Genomic DNA, 21,472 nt, shown 5'->3' with positions numbered 1-21,472 from the left:
ATATATGGTAGTGTCGTGGTTGGCACAAGGCTTTACGGTTCCAGCGACCCGTGTTCAATTCCCCCCGCCGCCTGAAAGGAGTTTGATCATTTTCCCTGGGACTGCATGGGTTTTCGTCAGGTGCTCTGCTTCCCTCCCACAGTCCAAAGACATACCGCTTAGTAGGTTAATTGGTCAGTGTAAATTGCCCTGTAATTAGGCTAGGGTTAAATTGGGGGTTCCAGAGAGGCGTGGGTCAAAGGGCCAGAAGGTCCTGTTCTGAGCTGTATCTCAATAAACAGTTAGATAGATAGATAGAATGTTACCTTTGATTATCTATTCACTGATGATGCCAGACCTGCTGAGTGTTTCCAGCATTTTCTGGTTTTGTTTCATACTTCCAATATTTGCAATCATTTTGACTTTTACTGGAAATAAGAACTTGGGTATGACTCAGTGTAATTCAGCACAAAGTTCAATGAATAATGTCAACCTTCTGTTTCTTTTGGATTGATTCACAGGACCAAGTCATTTAATAAGCCATGCTTAAAATGACCTATTTAGTGAAATAATAACAGAAATGCTGAAAATATTCAGGAGGTCAGCTGGCACCTGTGGGTACCAAAAACAGTTCTATATCAATGACATATCATCCAGTTGATGACAGTCCACTGATCTCCGTTTCCCTGCTCACAGGCTCTGCCTGCCAATCTGTTATTCAATTCCAAGCATCTACACTTTCAAGAGTAAATATTTTTGCTATCTCCTTATTACCAAGAAGAATATATAGAAACTAATTTTAACTCTTATATAATGTTAAGCTTGGGCAATGCTTAAGGATACTTGAATATATTTATTCATAAAGTATGTAATTCAACAGCAGGGTAGTATGATTGCTCCCTCAACACATTCATTATTTTGGTCTAGCCTGTGGAAAAATGTATTAACGAAAACACAAATTGGTAGACATTAATCATGACTTTTCTATTTTGTTTATTTTGCCTTTAATTTTACCAGCATCTGGAACATTTCCACCATCAGAGGCAGTAGAGGGGATTGTAATTTAGTTTTGTAAAGGAAGTAAAAAATTGTAGGCTAAGATAGTGGCGGAAGATGGTTCATGCACAATTTTTCAAACACAATTAAAGATATGAGCCGTGGTATGATACACTGATGCCTCTGCTGAAACATATCATGGTCTGTGGTTACTATGAGATCACAACAGAAAGAATGCAAAGCCCAGGTTTCCAGAGAGAAGCAGAAAGGGGATGAGATCATACTGGGCAGCAGTCAGGCAACTGACTGTGAGATCAGTATTTAAGCATGTGCATATCATACTGCAGGTAGTACAGTACATTTTAATGCTGGGAGGAACTGGAGTCAATTAGAATGAGAGAGAAGTTTTTTTGCCAATCTGAATGTTATCCCACTGATGATGTGGTACTGATGAGGTACTGGATACTAAATTAAAACAAATATCAAGTAAAATATTCAAAAAGCAGCATGGTGAATTCTTTTCATTTAAGTCATTCTTCTTCTGTTTGTATTTTTGTTCAAAACTTAGCTCAATAAAATTGAGATTCTGCTTTGCTCTGTGGATTTGGTGCTTGTCCTTTTCTCTGCACTTTATATTGTTCTTCTGTGTTTTAGTCCCTAAACAATCATCAACCGACACAGAATGAGATGTGATTAGAAATCACACTGCATAATACAAATGTGTTGATATATTCATATGGTAATCTTTTCCTTGCTACTATAATGAGATATTACTGTATATACTTGATCACATTACATGAATGTGTCCAGTGAATCATGCTGTATGTTGTGTCCAATACTTTAAAACAATGAAAAACAAAATTGAGTTGGTTCCTAACATGCTAAGCAAAACTGTGCCCATTTATACCCATTCATTACATTCTGATTTCCTAAACATTATAGTACAATTGCAACTTTTAATAAAAGTTTTAGCAGGAAATTGTCATTGCACGAGTGTTGAATGAGAGAAAACAGAGCAGCATACATGTGTGTTCAGTCTCCACAGACAATACTGGTTTCCACTGTGAGCTGCTGATGAGCTGACAGAGAAACTGCCTCTGTTCAGTCATCAGAAACTTGTTTCTAAAACTATTGGACTTTAAAATCATACTGAAATGGCAAAGGTCATACTGCAAAAGAGACACATTAGCCTGTGAATTCTTTGCCAGTGACAAACAATTTTTAAAAGGTTAATTGTGGTATGCTGCTGTGCTCATTGCCACTCTAAAATGCCCTTGAACTTAGAGACTTCTGAAGACAAGTAACACATTGCCAAGATTCTGCATTCACATATGGTCCAGACCAGATTTGAATTGCATGCTTCCTTCCCTAAAAGATGTTAGTTTTTACAGTGATCCAGTTCTTCAAGGTCACTGAGGTGGATACTATCTTTTGTTTTAAACCAATTTGTTTAAAATATTTGGATGTAAATTCCCCAGTTGCCACAATGGAATTTAAGTGCATATGTTCAAGTCATTAGTATAAACCCACAGATTATTGGTCCAGTAATGAAACTATGTTAGGATACTGTATATTTTCCTAATTCAATAGTACAATATTTATATTCAGTGCCAGTTTATCACAGAAGATTTTTCTGCACTTCTATTAAATCATCAGAGCAACTGTGACATTATACACACAATAAAAAAATGCTGGAGGAACTCGGCAGGTCAGGCAGCATCTATGGAGAGGAATAAACAGTCGTCATTTCAGGCTGAGACCCTTCATCAGGTCTGGAAAAGAAGAGCTCAGAAGTCGGAATAAGAAGGTCAGGGGAGGAGAGAAAAAGGAGTGGAAGCTGGCAAGTGATGGGTGAAACCAGGTGATGGGGAAGGAGGGTGGATAGGGGAGGGGGATGAAGTAAGAATTTGGGTGGTCGTAGGTGAAAGAGGTAAAAAGGCTGAAGAAGAAGGAGTCTCATTGGAGAGGAGAATGGATCATGGAAGAATGGTTGACAGATTCTGGATTGGTCAGAGTATGAAGGGATACAGGAAGATTGCAGGAAGTTTGGTTTGAGAGATAAATCAGATCAGCCATGATGAAATGGTGGAGCAGACTCAATGGGCCAAATGGCCCAATTCTGCTCCAATATCATATGGTCTTATAGTCTAAAGTGATGGAGGAGAAGAACAAGAGTGAGGTGATGGGCAGGTGAGGGCAAGAGAAGGGTTAACCAGAATGGGGAATGGAAAAGAGAGGGGAGTGGGGAGACAAAACTGGAATTTAGAGAAATTAATATTCATGCCATCAGGTTGGAGTCTACCCAGACAGAGTATGACATGTTGCTCCTTCTACTGCCACCTGAATTTGGCCTCATCGTATCTTGCTTCCTGGTAAACAGTTACAACCCTAGAGTCATTCAGCATGCAAACAGGTTCATTGCCCCATTGAATCTGTACCAATATTTCAAACATCCATTTCCACAAGTCCTACATTTATCCCATTGCATTCTCCATAGATTCTCATCAATTTCTCCTTGATTTTAGCATGCTCCAACACACTGGTGAGATTTGTACTGTCAAATTAGCCAACCAACCTGTATGACTTTAGAATATGGGCAGAAACCAGAGTGCATGGAGAACATGAAAATTTCTCTCTAAGCCAAGATTGAATCTGAGTCACTAACTGAGTAACAGTTCTGTTAATGATACCACCACAGTGCTGCCCACACAATGATCTGAAATCAGATTGTCACCACTTAAAATAAGGTCGCATCATTCCATGGCTCTTCTCCTGCAGCCCAAGAGGTGATTGAATTGACTGACAGGGCAAAAGAAACTTGCTGCTGGATGGTCTTTTCAACAACGCACAGACAGAAGGGTTTGAATGTGATGGCAGTTACAGTATACAGTGTTTGAAGAATGTGCGAGACAGATAGTTCACTGACAGGATGTGCTTTTGATCTGAGTCATACATGAGGCAAGCTGCAGGCAGAAAGGTTGAGGTGGCCATCCAGCTTCGCCGGAAACAGTTTTGATGGTTGGTATTCAGTCTGACAGATTCCACTGAGCTAGAGTGCCAGTGTCCTCCTGAGATCCCACTGAAACACATTGGGTCTGGTTAGATTCAGCAACAGGCAGAATGTAGGCAAACCCTGTAACATTAGTCCGCAGGTTAAAGATGTACCTCCTACGTGCTCTACGATGCTGGACTTGCGTGTGCGCACTCATTTGCTTTCCTCACTGCCTGAGTCTCAAGCATCAGAAGTGGATGAGGACAACGTGACTGGAGTGGTGAGGTTTGAGCAATCAGAGGATCAGTCTAGAGGTATCTTGGCAAAGAAAAACTGGAATCTGATAGCAGGAATTAAAATTGGCTCGGGCAGAGATTTCAGCTAGAAGGCCAATTGGGGGAGAGGGAGTAGGTGGAGACTAGGATCACCTAATTGATTTGGCCATGCCAGGGATAAAAGATACTAGGAGTTACTTTAGATAAGTCCCAGTCTAATAGAACAATATTGAAGCAACACACAAAAACCTGGAATAACTCAATGGGTCTTGCAGCATCTTTGGAGTGAAAAAGATAGCCACTGTCCTGCTAAAAAGTCTCAGCCTGAAACGTTGGCGGTACTCTTTTCCATAGATGCTGCCTGGCTTGCTGAGTTCCTCCAGAATTTTGTATGTGTTGCTTGGGTTTCCAGCATCTGCAGATTTTCTCCTGTTTAGATAGTTGCTGTTATAGGTTGAGACCCTTCATCTGGAGTAAAAGGTGGGAGACAGCTAGAATAAAAAGGTGGAGGGAAGGGTGGAGCCAGGTGAAGGGGTAATGATGAGCAGATGGAGAAAGAGAGAATGGGAATAGCACCAGAAGTTGAGAGATGATCAGTGGGAGTGATAAGGGTCTGGAGATGATGGAATCCGACAGGAAATGGAATGGAATTACAGGAGGGAGGTGAGAAGGACAGAGGGGAATAGTGGGGGAGGGGAACCTGTGGGAAGAGTGTGTGGGTGATGGCAAATGGAGAGAATAGGAACATGGTGATAGAGTCAGGAGGAGAGGGAAAGGGAAAGATGATGGGGGGGAGGTTCTGCAGATACTATATTAAATCCCAGCCATCCCAAGAATGAGCAATGATGGTCACCCCTCAGAACAAGGAGGTAAAGTTTCCCCTCCAGTGCCCCAGAGGGGACTGGCATCACTTCCTTTGCATTTGGCAGAGAGGCTACTTCAGGTAACTCTGCTGAGTATTGATCATTGAGTATCCACAGCAGCTCAAAATGAGTTGGAAATGGTTATTATCAACTTTCCACAAGAAATATCCTGTTTCAGTTGTAGATCACTGAATGAATAAAGCTGTACAATCAGTTTGAGGCAAATTTGGCTGAACAGCATTCAGTCTTATCGAGCCAAAAACCAGATAGCTAACACAATTTCTCTAACATCACGACGCAAAATACCTTTCATGGACACATTTGTTATCATTTAGTTTTACTTTCCTTGTGATTCTTCACGGTACTCTGTGAGTTAGACAAGATGTTTGCTGAGAAACAGAGTGAGAATGCCTTACCAAAGGAGAAAGCTGCATTAGGAGTTTGACTGGTTGTAGTTTGCTGAGAAGTACCCACTGTGGAACTTGAGACCTCAGTAAAACTCAGTGACGTGGTAGGGGCAGCTGATGATTTCTGTGTGCCTGGTGTCTGCCTTTTCAGTACTTCCGGCTTGGTAGGTGTCATTTCATCCGTGGTGCTGAAGCTAGGGATATTATCAGAAATGCTGTGATTATCCTGATTTACACTGACATTTGAAGAGTCCATTTGAATAGTACTGACATTACTGTATGTATCGGCAGTTAGAAAACTGGAGTTGTTAGTTTGAAATGGATACTCTTCAGTAGTTGAGCTGGTATTGAATGTACCCTCAGGATTTAACAGTGAAGTAGAATTCTCTGCGCTTGCTTGATAAGTAGATGTAGTTTCATTGTCAGCCAGTGCCAAGGTACCTATAAGAAGAAGAAAAGTGATTACCGTAGTTTGACATCTGTTGAGATTATGCTTCACATTTCGAATTCAGAATGGGTTAACTTTTGACAGTGAGTTGCCTCAGTTGCTCAGTGTTTGCCTCTACCTTGGGTCAATGACAGTAAGCCTCTCACCAGTCCATACTACAAAAGCAGCTCTCTGGTAGGACCTGAATTAGGTCACAAGAACTGTGCATGCATGAGGAAGAAGGAATATTAGAATGAGCTGACGATTGTGTGATCCGTGGCAGAATACATATGTACATTGACATGGGTAAGGACTGACTCCATTGGCTTAAGGTGCTTCCTGTGGAGGAACAGAATTCACTCTCACATTTCAGAAATGAATGACTACTGCTGGGAGAAATAAACAAATTACCCTCACCATTTCTGATTCCTTTCAGTGTTGTTTTTTTTCTGAGAGTCAGTCATAAGATGGTAGACCACAGGAACAGTCTCTTTGACCCACTGAGACCAGAGCAACCATCATCCACCCATTCAAGCTCCATCAATCCCAATTTGCCTCCCCACATGCTCATCAACTCCTTCAAAGTCTACACTCACCTACACAGTAAGGACAGCTTACATTGTCCAACCAACCCACACATTTTTGGGTTGTGAGAAGAAAGCAGAGGACCCAGAGGCCACAGGGAGAGCACACAAACTTCCACAGACAACTCCCAAGGTCAGGACTAAACCCTGGTTGCTGGTGCTTAATGTTATTTTCAGGTAAATAGCTCTTCATCCAGACAGATATTTGGAGAAAAACACCGCTGAACAATTCAGCACATTTTTGCTGCTTTTAAATTTAAAAATCTCAACTACATTTTAAATTTTTCTTTGCTCATCCTCATTCCTATCACTGTAACCCAATCCAGCTCTAAAGTGCTCCAGGGTATTTGCAATCTTCTGGTTCTCAATTCTTGTGGATCCTTAACCGCTCCACAACTGATGGTTATACTGTCAGCTGCTCAGGCGTTGAACTGTGGATTTGTAGCGATGTGCTACACACAGCGCTGAAATAACGACACGCAGTCGATAAGTCGTTTCAAGACTAGTTTATTCAAACTTCGCGGTGCTGGCATTTAATCCCTAGCGCCCGCCCTCTCCGGGCGGAAATGACGTCAGAAGGGCATTACCAAAGTCTCTCCCCACGCGCTGGCTATTTGTGAGCTGGTTCGCCTGCGCGGAAAGTGGATCGCCATAGATTTCCAATTTTAACCTTTCTACCCTCACTTCCTTAAATGTACCTCTTTAACTTCCTCCAGTGGATTGTTTGTTGAACCTCTTTAACTTGTCCTTACATCTTCCATGTCTCATTGTCAATTATGTTCTAAAACATTCCTGTGAGATGCTTTGATGTTAAAGATAATACAGAATTTGTTTTATTTTATTATATGCAGTGGTCTATTCAATGTAATAGATTACCTTACCTTTTAACCGCCTTTCCTTTTACTCTCCTTCCCTCCCCTCTACTTCTGAAGGTGCCTCACCATGTTGCAATTTTGTACTCTCACCAGTCTGTCAGTATTTTGTCCATATAGCTCATATAGCACGTAATATTGAACATCATTCCAGCATTGACTAGATCCCCAGCACAGCTTGATCCTACCTTCCCCACGAGGAAGAACTGGATTGTTTGATGGACCAGTAAAATTTGCTTATTCGTTTCCCTTCTTAGAACAGAAGCACCACAATTAATTGCAGATTGTGTCTGTTTCCTCAGGCGTTCGGTCTTCAGCCTTCGTTTCTGCGATAGTTCAGTACTTTATCGCACAGTGCAGCTGCACACCGCTGAGTCCGCCATCAAAACTGATCATCGATAAAAACACATTACTTCCACTCTGCCTCATATATCAGCAATCAAACGAATGACTATAGGCCTGAACACGTGTGTGCCAGCTCTCACTGAATCTTTGTAATCAGCAGATGTAGACTGCGTATTGAAGCTGAGTTACTGCTCAACAAAGATTAAACGCAAATAGACGTTTAGTAAAGAAGTATATAGTAGGTAGCAAAAGAGAAGGCAAGAAGTGAGATATTTTTCAGCTTCACCATGTCATCAGATAGACTTTACTGTTAATGGATTATATTGAAGTGCCATTTCCGTCAAACTTTAGTGATATGCAGCATCTAATTTACAAACAATAAGCACTTAGTCTATGAAAGATTAATAATCTGTAATTGATATATTACTGTCACATGTACTGAGAAAAGCCTCTCTTTGCATGCTATCCACAGCAATCATTCCATACGTAAGTACAAGAAGGTAGTACAAAGGGAACAAAAACACAAATGAAGATTATTGTGTTACAGTTACAGAGAAAGTATAGTGCAGGCAGACAAATCAAGGGTAAGGGCCAAAGCAAGGTAGAGTGAGAAATCAAGAGTTCACCTTTATTGTACAAGCAATCCTTTCAGGAATCTTATAACAGTAGGATAGAATCTGACCTTTTACCTCTTCTCACCTGCCTATTACTTCCCCTGGGTCCCTTCCTCCTTTCCATTCTCCTCTCCCATCAGATTCCTTCTTCTTCAGCACTTTATCTCCCTCACATACCTGGCTTCACCTATCATTTCCAGATAGCCTCTTCCCCCCCCCACCACCATTTTATTCTGCTGTCTTCCCCCTTTCTTCTCAGTCCTGAAGAAGGGCTTTGGCCCAAAACATTGATTGTTTATTCATTTCCATTGATGCCGAGTACCTCCAGCATTTTGTGTATGTTGTTTAGGATCAAACCTGTCCTTGAATCTGCTGGTATATCTTTTCAACTTTTTAATGTTCTGCCTGATGGGAAGAGGAACGACTTGATTATGTGGGCTTCTTTTCCAAGGCAGCAGGAAGCATCGACTGAGTACATGGAAGGGATGTTGGTTTGCGTGAGAGGGAGTCTGTGGTATGAATGTTTAGACAGGACACTGCAACAGGCTACTTCTTTTCAGATAGTTCATGGCATCTTGCATGCCTCATTTGAAAGATATCTTACTGCTTGTTACGCAACTGGCATTTAGGGCAGCAATGAAGGTCCTCCACTTCTGGTGGCATCCATTGGTTCCGTCATCATGTCAGTAGCTTCCACTGGGTTTTCACTACTGTCAGTCATGCAAATCCCAAGTGGAGACTCGGGAAAACCATTGCACTCAGATGTAGAAGGATTCTTCCTTGCTGTTTCTGTAACAATACAGTTTTGCCAGTCAGGGTTGTTAGCCATGAGGTGAACTCCAAAACCCGGAGAGCCAGAGAACCACTCTTAGTCTATCCCCTACCTTTTGACATGGTTGACATGGGTGATCCTACTAAAAGCCAAAGCATAAAGCCTTGACTTCAGCCAACATATCTCTCCTGGCTATTGAGGCACACAAGCCTCCAAACCATGACAAGGTTGTAGTCCTCTTGGGGGATTTGAAAGACAGCACTTCTATTACAGTAGTGTATCCTTGAAACTGTAATTAAATGTTGGATTCATTTATATCCACCGATCACCCAATAGGTTTTGTGTCTAGCTTTCCAAGGGCCTATGGAAATTAATAGCAATGAGGCAGTACAGATTCACAAGCTGAGACACTTTATTATTATCAATCATCTCAATGTTATTATAGTAGAAATGTGCAAATTACACAATTAACAATGACTCAACAATCTTCTTAAGGAAACTAATTACCTTTACCCAGTCTGACCTACATGTGGCACAAAGCAATATCCTTTTTGGATTTAGTGCATGCTAGTGACTGAAATTTCCTATCAAAAGGATTCTCTCTGGATGAACAAAGAGCTAAGATGACTAGATACAGGAGAACAATTGGTAATGATAATGCAGCCACTGTAGGCCTGAACATTTGTGTCCAGGAAAACATTGAATCCAATTCAACCTTCTGCTCAGGGTTCATGTACAAGACTCTTGAGGCAAACAGTTTTTTTCTGTTAACTCTGGTCCTACTGAACTTAGTCCTTCCCAACTTAACTCCATCCTTTCTCCCCTGTTTTAGTGTCTTGCCTTTTATATCTGTGACACTTCAGACATGCTTCACCACTTCAATGGTTTCCAATTTCCTGGTTGCAGCCAATTCATCTTTAACTTGGTCATTCACTTGTTTTACCCTTTCATCTCACATCAGGAGGGTCAGAGAGCCCTCAAGTAGGAAAACAGCATCCACCATCAGAAATCCTCACCACTCTGGCCATGCTCTTTTCTCACTGCTGTCATTAAGTAGAAGGTACAAGAGCCTCAGGACTCACATCATCAGGTTCAAGAACAGTTACTACCCCACAACCATCAGGCTCTTAAACAAAAGGCATAACTATACTCACTTGCTCATCCATCTCACTTTAAAGATTCTTTATCTCATTATCTCAAGTTCTTATTATTTATTATTATTTATATATATTTGCATTTGCAGTTTGTTGTCTCTTATGCTCTAGTTGATCTTTCATTGATCCTGTTACAGCTACTATTCTATAGATTTGCTGAGTATGACCAGGGGAAAATGAATCTCAGACTTGAAATGGTGACATAAATGCACTTTGATAATAACATTTACTTTGAACTCTCTCTCTTGAACAGTGTCCTAACCATCCGAAATAAACCAAAGCATTCATTTGCTATGTTGAACTCATTCTCACATAGAACAACTTCTCCTCAATTCCACTCGCTCCTTCCAGATCAATGGTGTAGCTACAGGCAACCACTTGGGCCCGGTCTATAACCATCAAATTGTAGGATACGTGGAGCAATCTTTGTTTCAGTCCCATCCAGAACTACACTATCAATTAATATTCTGCAACATCGATGACGCCTTTATTCTGCTTCATGCACATAAAGGACTCCAAAATTACGTTACATTTGCTGCCAAATTCCACCCTGCACTTACCTCAACATAATGCATTTTCTAACTCTTCCCTTCCGTTCCTAGAGATCTCTGTTTCCATTTCAGGGAATAGGCTAACCACAAACACCTATTAGAAGCTCACAGAGACACACTGCTCTCTTGACTCTATTTCCCCCCAACCATGCCCCCTGCTAGGGCTCCATTTCATTCTCTCAGTTCACCGACCTCTGGTGCATTTGCTCTGATGTTGAGACATTTGCCTCTTAAAACATAAAAGATATACATTAAATCAATGAATTCTGCAATATGTACATATGGACCAGTCCATGCCAAATCAACACACACTGCAATGACACATTTGCCTCTGAAACGTCTTCCTTCTTATTGAGCCATTGGGTCCTTTCTACTATTGTGGATGGAGCCCTTAGCTGCATCTCATCTACTCTCCACACCTATTTTCTCACCACCTCACATTCTGGATTGAGCAAGAACAAAATTCTTTTGGTCCTCACCTCCCACCCCAAAAGCCTTCACATTCTATGCCATCCTTCCTAATTTTCACTAGCTTCAACAGGATCATCCCACCAGACATATATTCCCAACTCTTTGCAATGGTTAAATGGACTGTTCACTTTGCAATAGTCTAGTCTGCTCAATCACCTCCCCTCCTATGATAATTTCTCATGCAACCACAGAAAGTGCAGCAGCTTCTCTTTCCAACATACATGTTCCAAACAGTCTTTATAGTGTCCTGTATTCAGTGTACACAATGTGCTCTCCTCTATATTGGATGAGCCAAATGCAACTGCTCAGACTACAAGAATGAATTTGATGCTAACCATGCAATTCCCACTTTGTCTGTGGTCTGCTGCACTGTTACTATGAGACCCATTATAATTGGAGAAGAACATCTCATTATCTGTTTGGGCACATGGCAGCCCTCTAGGCTCAATACTAAATTCTCCAGCTTCATACAAAACGTTCTCTATCTGTATCAAAAAGGCCCATTTCTGCTGGGTATCATCTAACTGTGGTATCTTTCTCAGTTAATATGAGCTAGACTGCTCGGCCTATCACAAAGCTTCACATAACAAAGCATCATCACCCTCCAGCTGCTCCATTAACAGTTTTGACATGGACTCACCAAATCACAGATTTCCCTTTGTCTTATCCAGCTCTCCCACCTATTTCTATACAACTTAAAATTGCAATGTTAGTCTCTCTTTCCCAGTGCCGATGAAGGGTTTCCAACCAGAAACATTATCTTAGTTTCCTTTTCCAAAGATGCTGCTTGACCTGAACAGTTTTCCAGCATTTTCCTTTTTGGTTTTGGATATGAAAGATCTGCAAGTCAGTTTGATTCTTTACCCACTTCCTGCTGTCTTCCTGTTTTTTTAATCATATTTTCTCAGAACTCTATCTTTTTTAAATTTTTTTTGAGATATATAGTGGTTCCTTCATTGTTCTAGAACTCTACATTGTGAGATTAGTTTCATGTAAACCATACTATTTTTTCAGGGTCCATGAGTGATGTCCAATAAAGCAATGGACTATTGTCTAAATGGTGAGAAAATTCAGAAATCAGAGGTGCAAAGACTTGGGAGTCCTTGTGCAGGATTCCCTAAATGTTAACTTGAAGGTTGAGTTGGTGGTGAGGAAGGCAAATGGAATGTTTGCATCCATTTGAAGAGACGAGAATATGAAAGCAAGGACGTAATGCTGAGGCTTTAAATGGCATTGGTCAGACCACACTTGGGGTACTGTGAGCAGTTTTGAGCTCCTTATCTAAGAAAGAATGTGCTGATATTGGAGAGGCTACAGAGGACGTTCACAAGAATAATCCCAGGAATGAAAGGGTTAATGTAAGAGGAGAGTTTGATGGCTCTGGGCCTGTACTTGCTGGAGTTTCGAAGAATGAGTGGGAATCTCATTGAAACCTATTGAATATTGAAAGGCCTAGATGTCGAGAGAACGTTTCTTATAATGGGTGAGTCCAGGACCAGAGAGCACAGTCTCAGACTGGAAAGACGTCCCTTTATAACAGAGATGAGGAGGAATTTTTTTAGTCAGAGGGAGGAGATTTCTGGAATTCATGACCATACATGGCTCTGGATGCCAAGTATTCAAGTATATTTAAAGCGGAGGTTGATAGCTCCTTGCTTAGTCAGGGTGTCAAAGGTTACAAGGAGAAGGCAGGAGAGTGGGGTTGAGAGGGATGATAAATCCGCCATGGTGGAGCAGACTCGATGAGCCGATGGTCTGATTTTGCATGAAAGAAATAACCCAATAAATGATGATTTTGCAGGTGATGCTACATTCTGCGAATAGATGAAAGAAAAGAAAGATCAAAGCACACACCTTAAAGAACAAATGAAACATATTCGCTTCAGTTTAGCACATACATCCATAAGCACCCTAAAATAACAAAAGCCTTGAGCATTAATAACACTGGTTTGCACTGCCTTTCTTGTGGAGTGAATAAGGGAGCTCTTAGGGTCTTTCTAAAGTAAAGAAAAAGCATAGCAAAACTCGGTGGACCAGAGGTAGAAAGTGATCTCTCTGGAGGATGGAAAAGATCAAAGGGAGCATCAAAAACCAGGATGAGAGTCTTTAAATTGAATTGCTGGGACATGGGGAGCCAGCGTCTCTTAGAGAGACCGAGAGTGAGGAGAGTGGGTACTATGCGATTTTATAAGGAGAGATTGTACTGTAGAAGGCAGTAACTGTGTAGACAATTTGTGTAGATGGCTGATGCCCAGAAATGAATGATGAAAGGTTCATATCCATAAAGTCCTAATTTTTCTACAATGATTCTGGTGTGTTGTCTTCCTCAGTATTTGCTCATAATAATTTGCATAAAGAACTTAAAAATATCAGGACAACAGAACCACCATGTCAACTCTTCAAATCCTACAATGTTAATACTGCCCCTCATTTTCTCATTTACTTTGTTGATGAACAGAATTTTATATGATAAGTTAGTGTCTCACTTTTCCTGGTTCCATTCCTTTTTTACCTTTTGGACTTTTGACTTTAGGGATATGAACATAGAACATAGAAATCTACAGCACATTACAGGCCCTTCGGCCCACTATATTGTGCCGACCATATAACCTAATCCAGAAACTGTCTAGAATTTCCCTAATGCATAGCCCTTTCATTTTTTTAAACTCCATGCACCTATCTAAGAGTCTCTTAAAAGAGATATCCACTTCTACCAGAGTAGCTGGCAGCCCATTCCACCTACCCACCACTCTCTGTGTAAAAAACTTATCTCTGATATCCCCTTGTGCCTACTTCCAAGCACCTTAAAACGATACCCCTCATGTTAGCCATTTCAGCCCTGGGAAAAAAGCCTCTGGCTATCCACATGATCAATGCCTCTCATCATCTTATACACCTCAATCAGGCTGCCTCTCATCATCTGTTGCTCCAAGGAGAAAAGGCCGGGTTCACTCAACCTATTCTCATAAGGCATACTCTCTAATCTTTTGGAGAAGCATGCTTCCAATCTCTCCGCTCTGCTCTGAATGATTTCCATAAATCAGTCTTGTAAGTTAGATATGGATGTGATATTGATGGTACAGTATCATTAAAGACCATATGTCAATAACCTAAGCAATGCTTCCAATAGATTATCTCCAGTAGAAAAAACTCTCTCCATCCACTTTATACAGGTTTTTAAGTATTTGGAAGGTTTCAATGTTAACAAAGTTAAATCTTACTGTTGTAATGCACATTAAGGTAATGATTATTGTAAAGAATAAGTTATAAAGAAAAGGGGACGGTGCAAATCTCCTGTCTATATTGATGGTGTCAAAGTTGAGAGGATTGAAAGAGTCAAGTTTCTTGGTGTGTTTCTATTTCACCAATAGCCTGTCCTGGTCCAGCTATGTTGATGTCATACCCAAGATAGCTCAGCAATGCCTCTACTTATTCAGGAAGCTAAAGAAATTTAACATGTCCCCATAGAACTTTACAAATATTTATCAATGTACCATAGAAACTATTCTGTCTGGGTGCATAATGGCTGGTTGGTACCATAAGGCAACTACTCTGCACAAATGGCAAGAAGCTGCAGAGAGTTGTGGACACAGCTCAGCACATCACAGGAAATAGCCTCTCCTCTGTGGATTTTACCTGTACTGTACTTGCTGCCTCAGTAAAGCACCCAGCATAATCAAATAGTCCACCCATCCCAGATATCCTCTCTTCTCCCCCCTCCCATCAAAAGCACATAACCACTAGGTTCAAGGACAGCATCCAGCCCCCTGTTATCAGACTATTGAACAGACCTCTTGTATGCTTGGACCTCACAATCTACCTCACTATGATCATGCACATTATTGTTTACCTGCAATGCTTTTTTTAGGTATCTTTTCCAATTTATTCTGAATTGTTACTGTTTTATCTTATTCTGCCTTAGTGCACTTTGTAAAGATTTGATCGTATGAACAGTATGAAAGGCAATTTTCACAGTATGTTGTTACATGTGACAACAATAAACCAATATCAATACCAACACCAGTACCAAACTGGCTATCATGCCTAACACCACTTAGTAGGAGGAGGAGTGTGAAAAGATGGTGCCAGTGTTTTTTGCAAACTCAGGCAACTTCTTTAGTTTGTCCACAAAACAGCTTACTCTTCTTCTCTTATGTCTTTCCTTTCATTTCAAGGTGGTTGCTGTTCTCTCAGAGTCTGTGATCTACAGTTCAAACTGTGGTTCTTCACAAGCAGTGGGTTTTCGGACCTGCTGTGCAGCCTATGCTTTGCTATCTCCAGAAACGGCCCAGAAGACGTATGCCCTTGGGGAGCGTCCCCGTAGATGACCCAGTTCCTTGCCAATTCCACCGACTGAGGCGACGTGGGAGACTGAAACATCAATACAGCAGATGGTTTGTTTGCTAGTCGCTGGCTGCTGTCAGAAGAAGATCCATGTACTCGAGCGATCTCGCTCTCTCTCAATGGAGAGTGAGAGCCACTCAGTCCTCAACACAGGGAGCTTGGAGAAGCGACGCGGAGGATTGTAACATCGGAGCAGCAAGCTGATGGTCTTCACTCTTGACCTCTCACCCTCGCTGGAGAGGGAGATCCTCTCTGAGATACCAAAGTGCTGTGTCATCGATTGTAGTTTTGATAGACTGTGATTCAAGTTCTCTTTGGGGGCTTTTGCTGCTGCTTCAGTGGTGGGGGAGGGAGGTGCTTTTGCTGTCATGAGTTGGGGGTGATACCTCTGCGAAGAGTGGGAGGAGGCATGTTCAGGGCTATGATGCTCTGTCATTCATCCTCTGGGGTCTCTTGTTTCGTGGATGTCTGTGAAGAGCACGAATTTCAGGTTGTACACCGGATACATTCTCTGATATTAAAGGAACATAATTCTAATATTATTTGCCCACTGAAGTGATAATTTTACCTAACATAGTCAACAGCAAGTGCTGAGAATGAACTTATGTGTATCATAGACTAGCAATCTGGAGGCCAGAGCTAACAATCCAGGCTGTAGTTCAAAGCTTGCCACACATGCCATCTCATTATAAGGGGCATAGATGGGGTAAATGTCAGCAGGTTTTTTTTCCACTGACATTTGGTGAGGCTGCAACTAGAGGTCATAGGCTAACGGTGAAAGGTGAAAAGTTTAAGGGGAACATGACAGGGATGGTGAGAGTGTGGACTGAGCTGCCAGCAGAAGTGGTGGATATGGGTTCGATTTCAACATTTAAGAGAAACTGGGACAAGTAAGTGGATGGGAGGAGAATGTAGGACAAGGCAGATTAATAGTTTGGTACAGACTAGAAGAGCCAAAGGGCCTGTTTCTGTGCTGTGTGACTCTAAATAGAGGCTGAGTCCCCTTTATCTGAAATCCTTGGGGCCTGAGGTGTTTTTATAGACAATAGACAATAGGTGCAGGAGTAGGCCATTCGACCCTTTGAGCCAGCACCACCATTCAATGTGATCATGGCTGATCATCCACAATCAGTACCCCGTTCCTGCCTTCTCCCCATATCCCTTGACTCCGCTATCTTTAAGGGCTCTATCTAACTCTTTCTTGAAAGCATCCAGAGAATTGGCCTCCACTGCCTCCTGAGGCAGAACATTCCATAGATCCACCACTCTCTAGGTGAAAAAGTTTTTCCTCAACTCCATTCTAAATGGCCTACCCCTTATTCTTAAACTGTGGCCTCTGGTTCTGGACTTCCCCAACATCGGGAACATGTTTCCTGCCTCCAGCGTGTCCAATCCCTTAATAATCTTATATGTTTCAATCAGATCCCCTTTCATCCTTCTAAATTCCAGTGTATACAAGCCCAGTTGCCCCAATCTTTCAACATATGACAGTCTCGCCATCCTGGGAATTAACCTCGTGAACCTACGCTGCACTCCCTCAATAGCCAGAATGTCCTTCCTCAAATTTGGAGACCAAAACTGAACACAATACTCCAGGTGTGGTCTCGCCAGGGCCTCTTTGCTCCTATACTGAACTCCCCTTGTTATGAAGGCCAACATGCCATTAGCTTTCTTCACTGCCTGCTGTACCTGTATGCTTTCTTTCAATGACTGATGAACAAGGACATCTAGATCCCATTGTACTTCCCCTTTTCCTAACTTGACACCATTCAGATAGTAATCTGACTTCCTGTTCTTGCCACCAAAGTGGCACCTTCTAGATCCTGCACCTTCTGTATTATTACCAGAAATACCTGCCATTGTTGTTCCACAGTCATCCCTGCTAGGGTGTCCTTCCAGTCAATTTTGGCCAGTTCCTCTCTCATGGCTCCATAGTCCCCTTTGTTCAATTTGTTTTGATTCTGGATTATTTTTGGATTTTGGAATCTGCATTATGAGCTTGGGATTGCCATAGTTTCTGATTCTGAATTTACTGCTGTGCTACTGGGAAGCAGTCTTTGCATTGCACTTGTTCAACATGCATAAGTACTTCGCAGTAATAATCATTACATACTGTTCATATAATAAAATATAACGTGAACAGGGTGATAGGCGCAGCCTCGGGAGAATAGCTGAATCAGCTGTTGAACAACAAACAACAGCAGGCTTTCAGTCTCCACCTACAATGCTGTGTTTTGATTAAAAGTTCACTGTATTTATATTTTACCCTTTTTTTGAGGTTTTAGGTAAGGTATAAAAACAATCTGTATTGGAGATTTAGTCTGGCGTTAGGTTTTCATGATCAGCAGGTGCTTTGAAAACTTTATACTGTTCGTTTTCTTGAATTCTGCAACCAGACTTCTGAATATTTGCAATTACCTTCAAGTTTTAGTTCGTCATGATAGATCTTTGCTTGTTTCATGATCAGCAAAGGAGTTCACTCCTATGCAGACAATACACAATCGAAATCTTCATTTTTTCACTTTATGTAGTTTTCTTCCATGTTTATCAACGTCTGATCATTACATATGTGAGGTCACTTCTCAGAACTGTCTGTGGACACAGAGACCTGCACATCACTGGGGAACGTTCCCAGTGTCTTGTGGAATTCTCCATTTGTGATATCATGTCAGCATTCAAAAAATATTTGTACTTCGGACGTTTTTGGAATTTGAAATTTTGGATAAGAGGTACTAAACCTCTTCTTCATTGTATTCAATACATGGAATTTATAACCCATCTGGTCCATTTGCTCATAGCTGTCATCTGTGTAACCCCAAACTCACCGGTGTGATTAACTCTGATGTTGCCTAACAACTTATTCAGTTCAAGAGCAATAAAAACTTAAAGCCTGAAAAACGAATATAATATTTTCTTCTAAAAGTCTTGGTTACTTCTCCCTCCCAATGTTGTACTTCTGCAGGAAACAATTTGTTTAGACCTTCTGTGACTTCATGGAATCTACATCCAATTGTGAATGGCGTCATGAGTGAACCACTGAAATATAGAGAGGTCTTATTTATAAAGGCACAGGAAGAGTAATTGTCAGAGTTTTTATTCCCAGTGAGATGTCTGGTTACTATGGGTATAAGATTATAAGACCATAAGACATAGGAGTAGAAATAGGCCATTCAGCCCATCGAGTCTACTCCGTCATTTCATCAGGAATGATTTATTATCCCTCTCAAATCCATTCTCCTGCCTTCTCCCTGTAACATTCGATGCCCTGAATGATCAAGAGCCTATAAAACTCTGCCTTAAATATACCCAATGACTTGGCCTCAACAGCCATTAATGGCAATGAATTCCACAGATCCACCACCTTCTGGCTAAAGAAATGCCTCCTCGTTTCAGTTCTGAAGAAAGGTTCTTATATTCTGAGGCTGTGCCCTCTGAGCCTAGACCCCCCTGCTATAGGAAACATTGTCTCCACCTCCACTCCAGCTATGGCTTTCAATATTCAATAGGTTTCAATGAGATCCCTCCTCATTCTTCTAAACTCCAGTGAATAGAAGCCCTGAGCCTCGTACGTTAACCCTTTCATTTCCAGGATTAATCTCAAAATCCTCCTCTGGACCCTCTTCAATGCAAGCACATCCTTTCTTATATAAAGGACCCAAAACTGCTCACAATACTCATGTGTGGTTTGTCGAATGCCTTTTAAAACCTCACCATTACATCTTTGCTTTTATATTCTAGTCCTCTCGAAATGAATGCTAACATTGCATTTGCCTTCCTTACCACTGACTCAACCTGCAAAATAACCTTTAGGGAATCCTGCATGAGGACTCTCTTTGCACCTCTGAAATCTGAATTTGCTCCACATTTAGAAAATAGTTTATTACCTCTACTAAAGTTGATGACCATACACTTCCCTACACCGTATTCCATCTTCCACTTCTTCGTTCTTTCTCCTAATTTCCTAATTTATCCACATCCTTCTGCAGATTCTCTGCTTCCTCAACACAACCTGCCCCTCTACCTATCTTTGTATCATCCACAATCTTGCCCACAATGCCATCAATTCTATCATCCAAGGCTGGAGAAACTCAGCAGGCCAGGCAGCATCAATGGAAGTGAATTAGACGGTTGACATTTTGGGATGGGATCCTTCTTCAGGACTGAGAAGGAAGGGGAAAACTGTCTGAATAAAAAAAGTGAGGGGGGGGAAGGAGGCTAGCAGAAAGTTGATAGGTGAAGCCAGATAGGGAGGAAAGGTCAAGGACTTGAGAAGGAGGAATCTGATAGAAGAGGACAGTGGACCATGGGAGAAAGGGAAGGAGGAGGGGACCCGGGGGAAGTAATAGGCAGTATAGAAAAGGGGGCCAAATTTGTTTACTGGAAAGAGAAATCGATATTCATGCCATCAGGTTGGAGACTACCCAGATGGAATATAAGGCGTTGCTCCTCCACTCTGAGGATGGCTACATAGGAAGCCATGAACCGACATGTCAGAACGGGAATAGAAATTGGAATTTTGTTTGGCCTCTGGGAAGTCCCTCTTGTGGCAGGTGGTGTGGAGGTGCTCGATGTTGCAGTCCCACGATTTACAACGGGTCTCACCAGTGTAAAGGAGGCTGCATCGAGAGAACCAGACACACCCGAGCAGATATGCAGGTGAAGTGCTGCCTCATTTCATCAATCAGATCATCGACATATAACTTTAAAAGAAGTGGTCCCAACACCACTAGTCACAGCCAACCAAAAAGGGCCTCATTTACTCCTACTCTTTGTTTCCTGCTAATCCATCAATCTTCTACCCATGCTGGTATCTTTCCTGTAATACAATGGGCTTTTACCATGTTTAGCAGCCTCAGGTGTGGCACCTTGTCAAAAGCCAAGGAAATCCAAATAAACAACTTCCACTGATCATCCTTTGTCTATCCTTTCTGTTATTTCCTCAAGGAATTCCAACAGATTTGTCATGCAGGATTTCCCCTTAAGGAAACCATGATGACCATGTCCTATTTTATCCTTTGCCTCCAAGTACCATGAAATCACATCCTTAATAATGAACTCTTGCCAGCTTCTAAAGTTAGGCTAACCGGCCTATAATTCCTTATCTTTTGTCTCTCTCCCTTCTTAAAGGATGGAGTGACATTTGCAATTTTCCAGACCTCCAGAACCGTTCCAGAATCTAGCAATTCTTAAAAGATCATAACTAATGCCTCCACAATCTCTTCAGCTACCTCTTTCAGAACCCTGGGTGGAATTGCTTCTGGTCCAGCAAAACCCATATACTTTCAGACTTTTCAGTTATTCCCTACTAATAGCGACTATTCTCACTTCTGACCCTCGACACTCTCCAATTTCTCACAGACTGCTGGTGTGCACCAAATATTTGTAAGTGTCAAACTGCCATTCCTTTGTTCAGTGTCATTTTCCAGAGGTCCGATATCCATTCTTGCCTCTCTTTTCCTCTTTATATGTTTGCCTGATAAAACTTTTGGGTACCCTCTCTTTTATCATCGGCTAGCTTACCTTCATATCTCATCTTTTCTCTCCTTATGGCTTTTTAGATGCTATCTGTTGGTTTTTAAAGCTTTTCAATCCCCTAGCTCATGCACATACACAGTGCAAATTTCTTCACTCTCTCTGGTGCACACACACACACACACACACACACACACACACACACACACACACACACACACACACACACACACACACACACACACACACACACACACACACACACACAGAGCAAGGTGTCGTTCTGCTTTGAATTGGTGCACTTGACTGTATTCAGGAAATCATCGTTGAGTCTGGATGAGTATCCACAGTTGT

The 21,472-nt window shown here is 41.6% G+C and overlaps 1 protein-coding gene across 2 annotated transcripts in view; it reads right to left on the bottom strand.

Annotated features, from left to right (window-relative positions):
• Positions 1-21,472, bottom strand: part of LOC140726500 (uncharacterized) — a 113,465-nt gene that overhangs the window by 82,345 nt on the left and 9,648 nt on the right. Inside the window, exon 2 of one of the 2 annotated variants that reach the window (XM_073042968.1) lies at positions 5,522-5,953. The exons of the other annotated variant lie outside the window; for it this stretch is intronic. Within the exon in view, the coding sequence (XP_072899069.1) occupies positions 5,522-5,953 (432 nt within the window). The remainder of the gene's footprint in view (positions 1-5,521; positions 5,954-21,472) is intronic. 2 annotated transcript variants of the gene reach the window in all.

This window comes from Hemitrygon akajei, chromosome 4, assembly GCF_048418815.1.
Source record: "Hemitrygon akajei chromosome 4, sHemAka1.3, whole genome shotgun sequence".
Lineage (NCBI taxonomy): Eukaryota > Metazoa > Chordata > Chondrichthyes > Myliobatiformes > Dasyatidae > Hemitrygon > Hemitrygon akajei.
The sequence above is the reverse complement of the archived record's forward strand: the minus strand, read 5'-3'. Positions and strand labels throughout refer to the sequence as shown.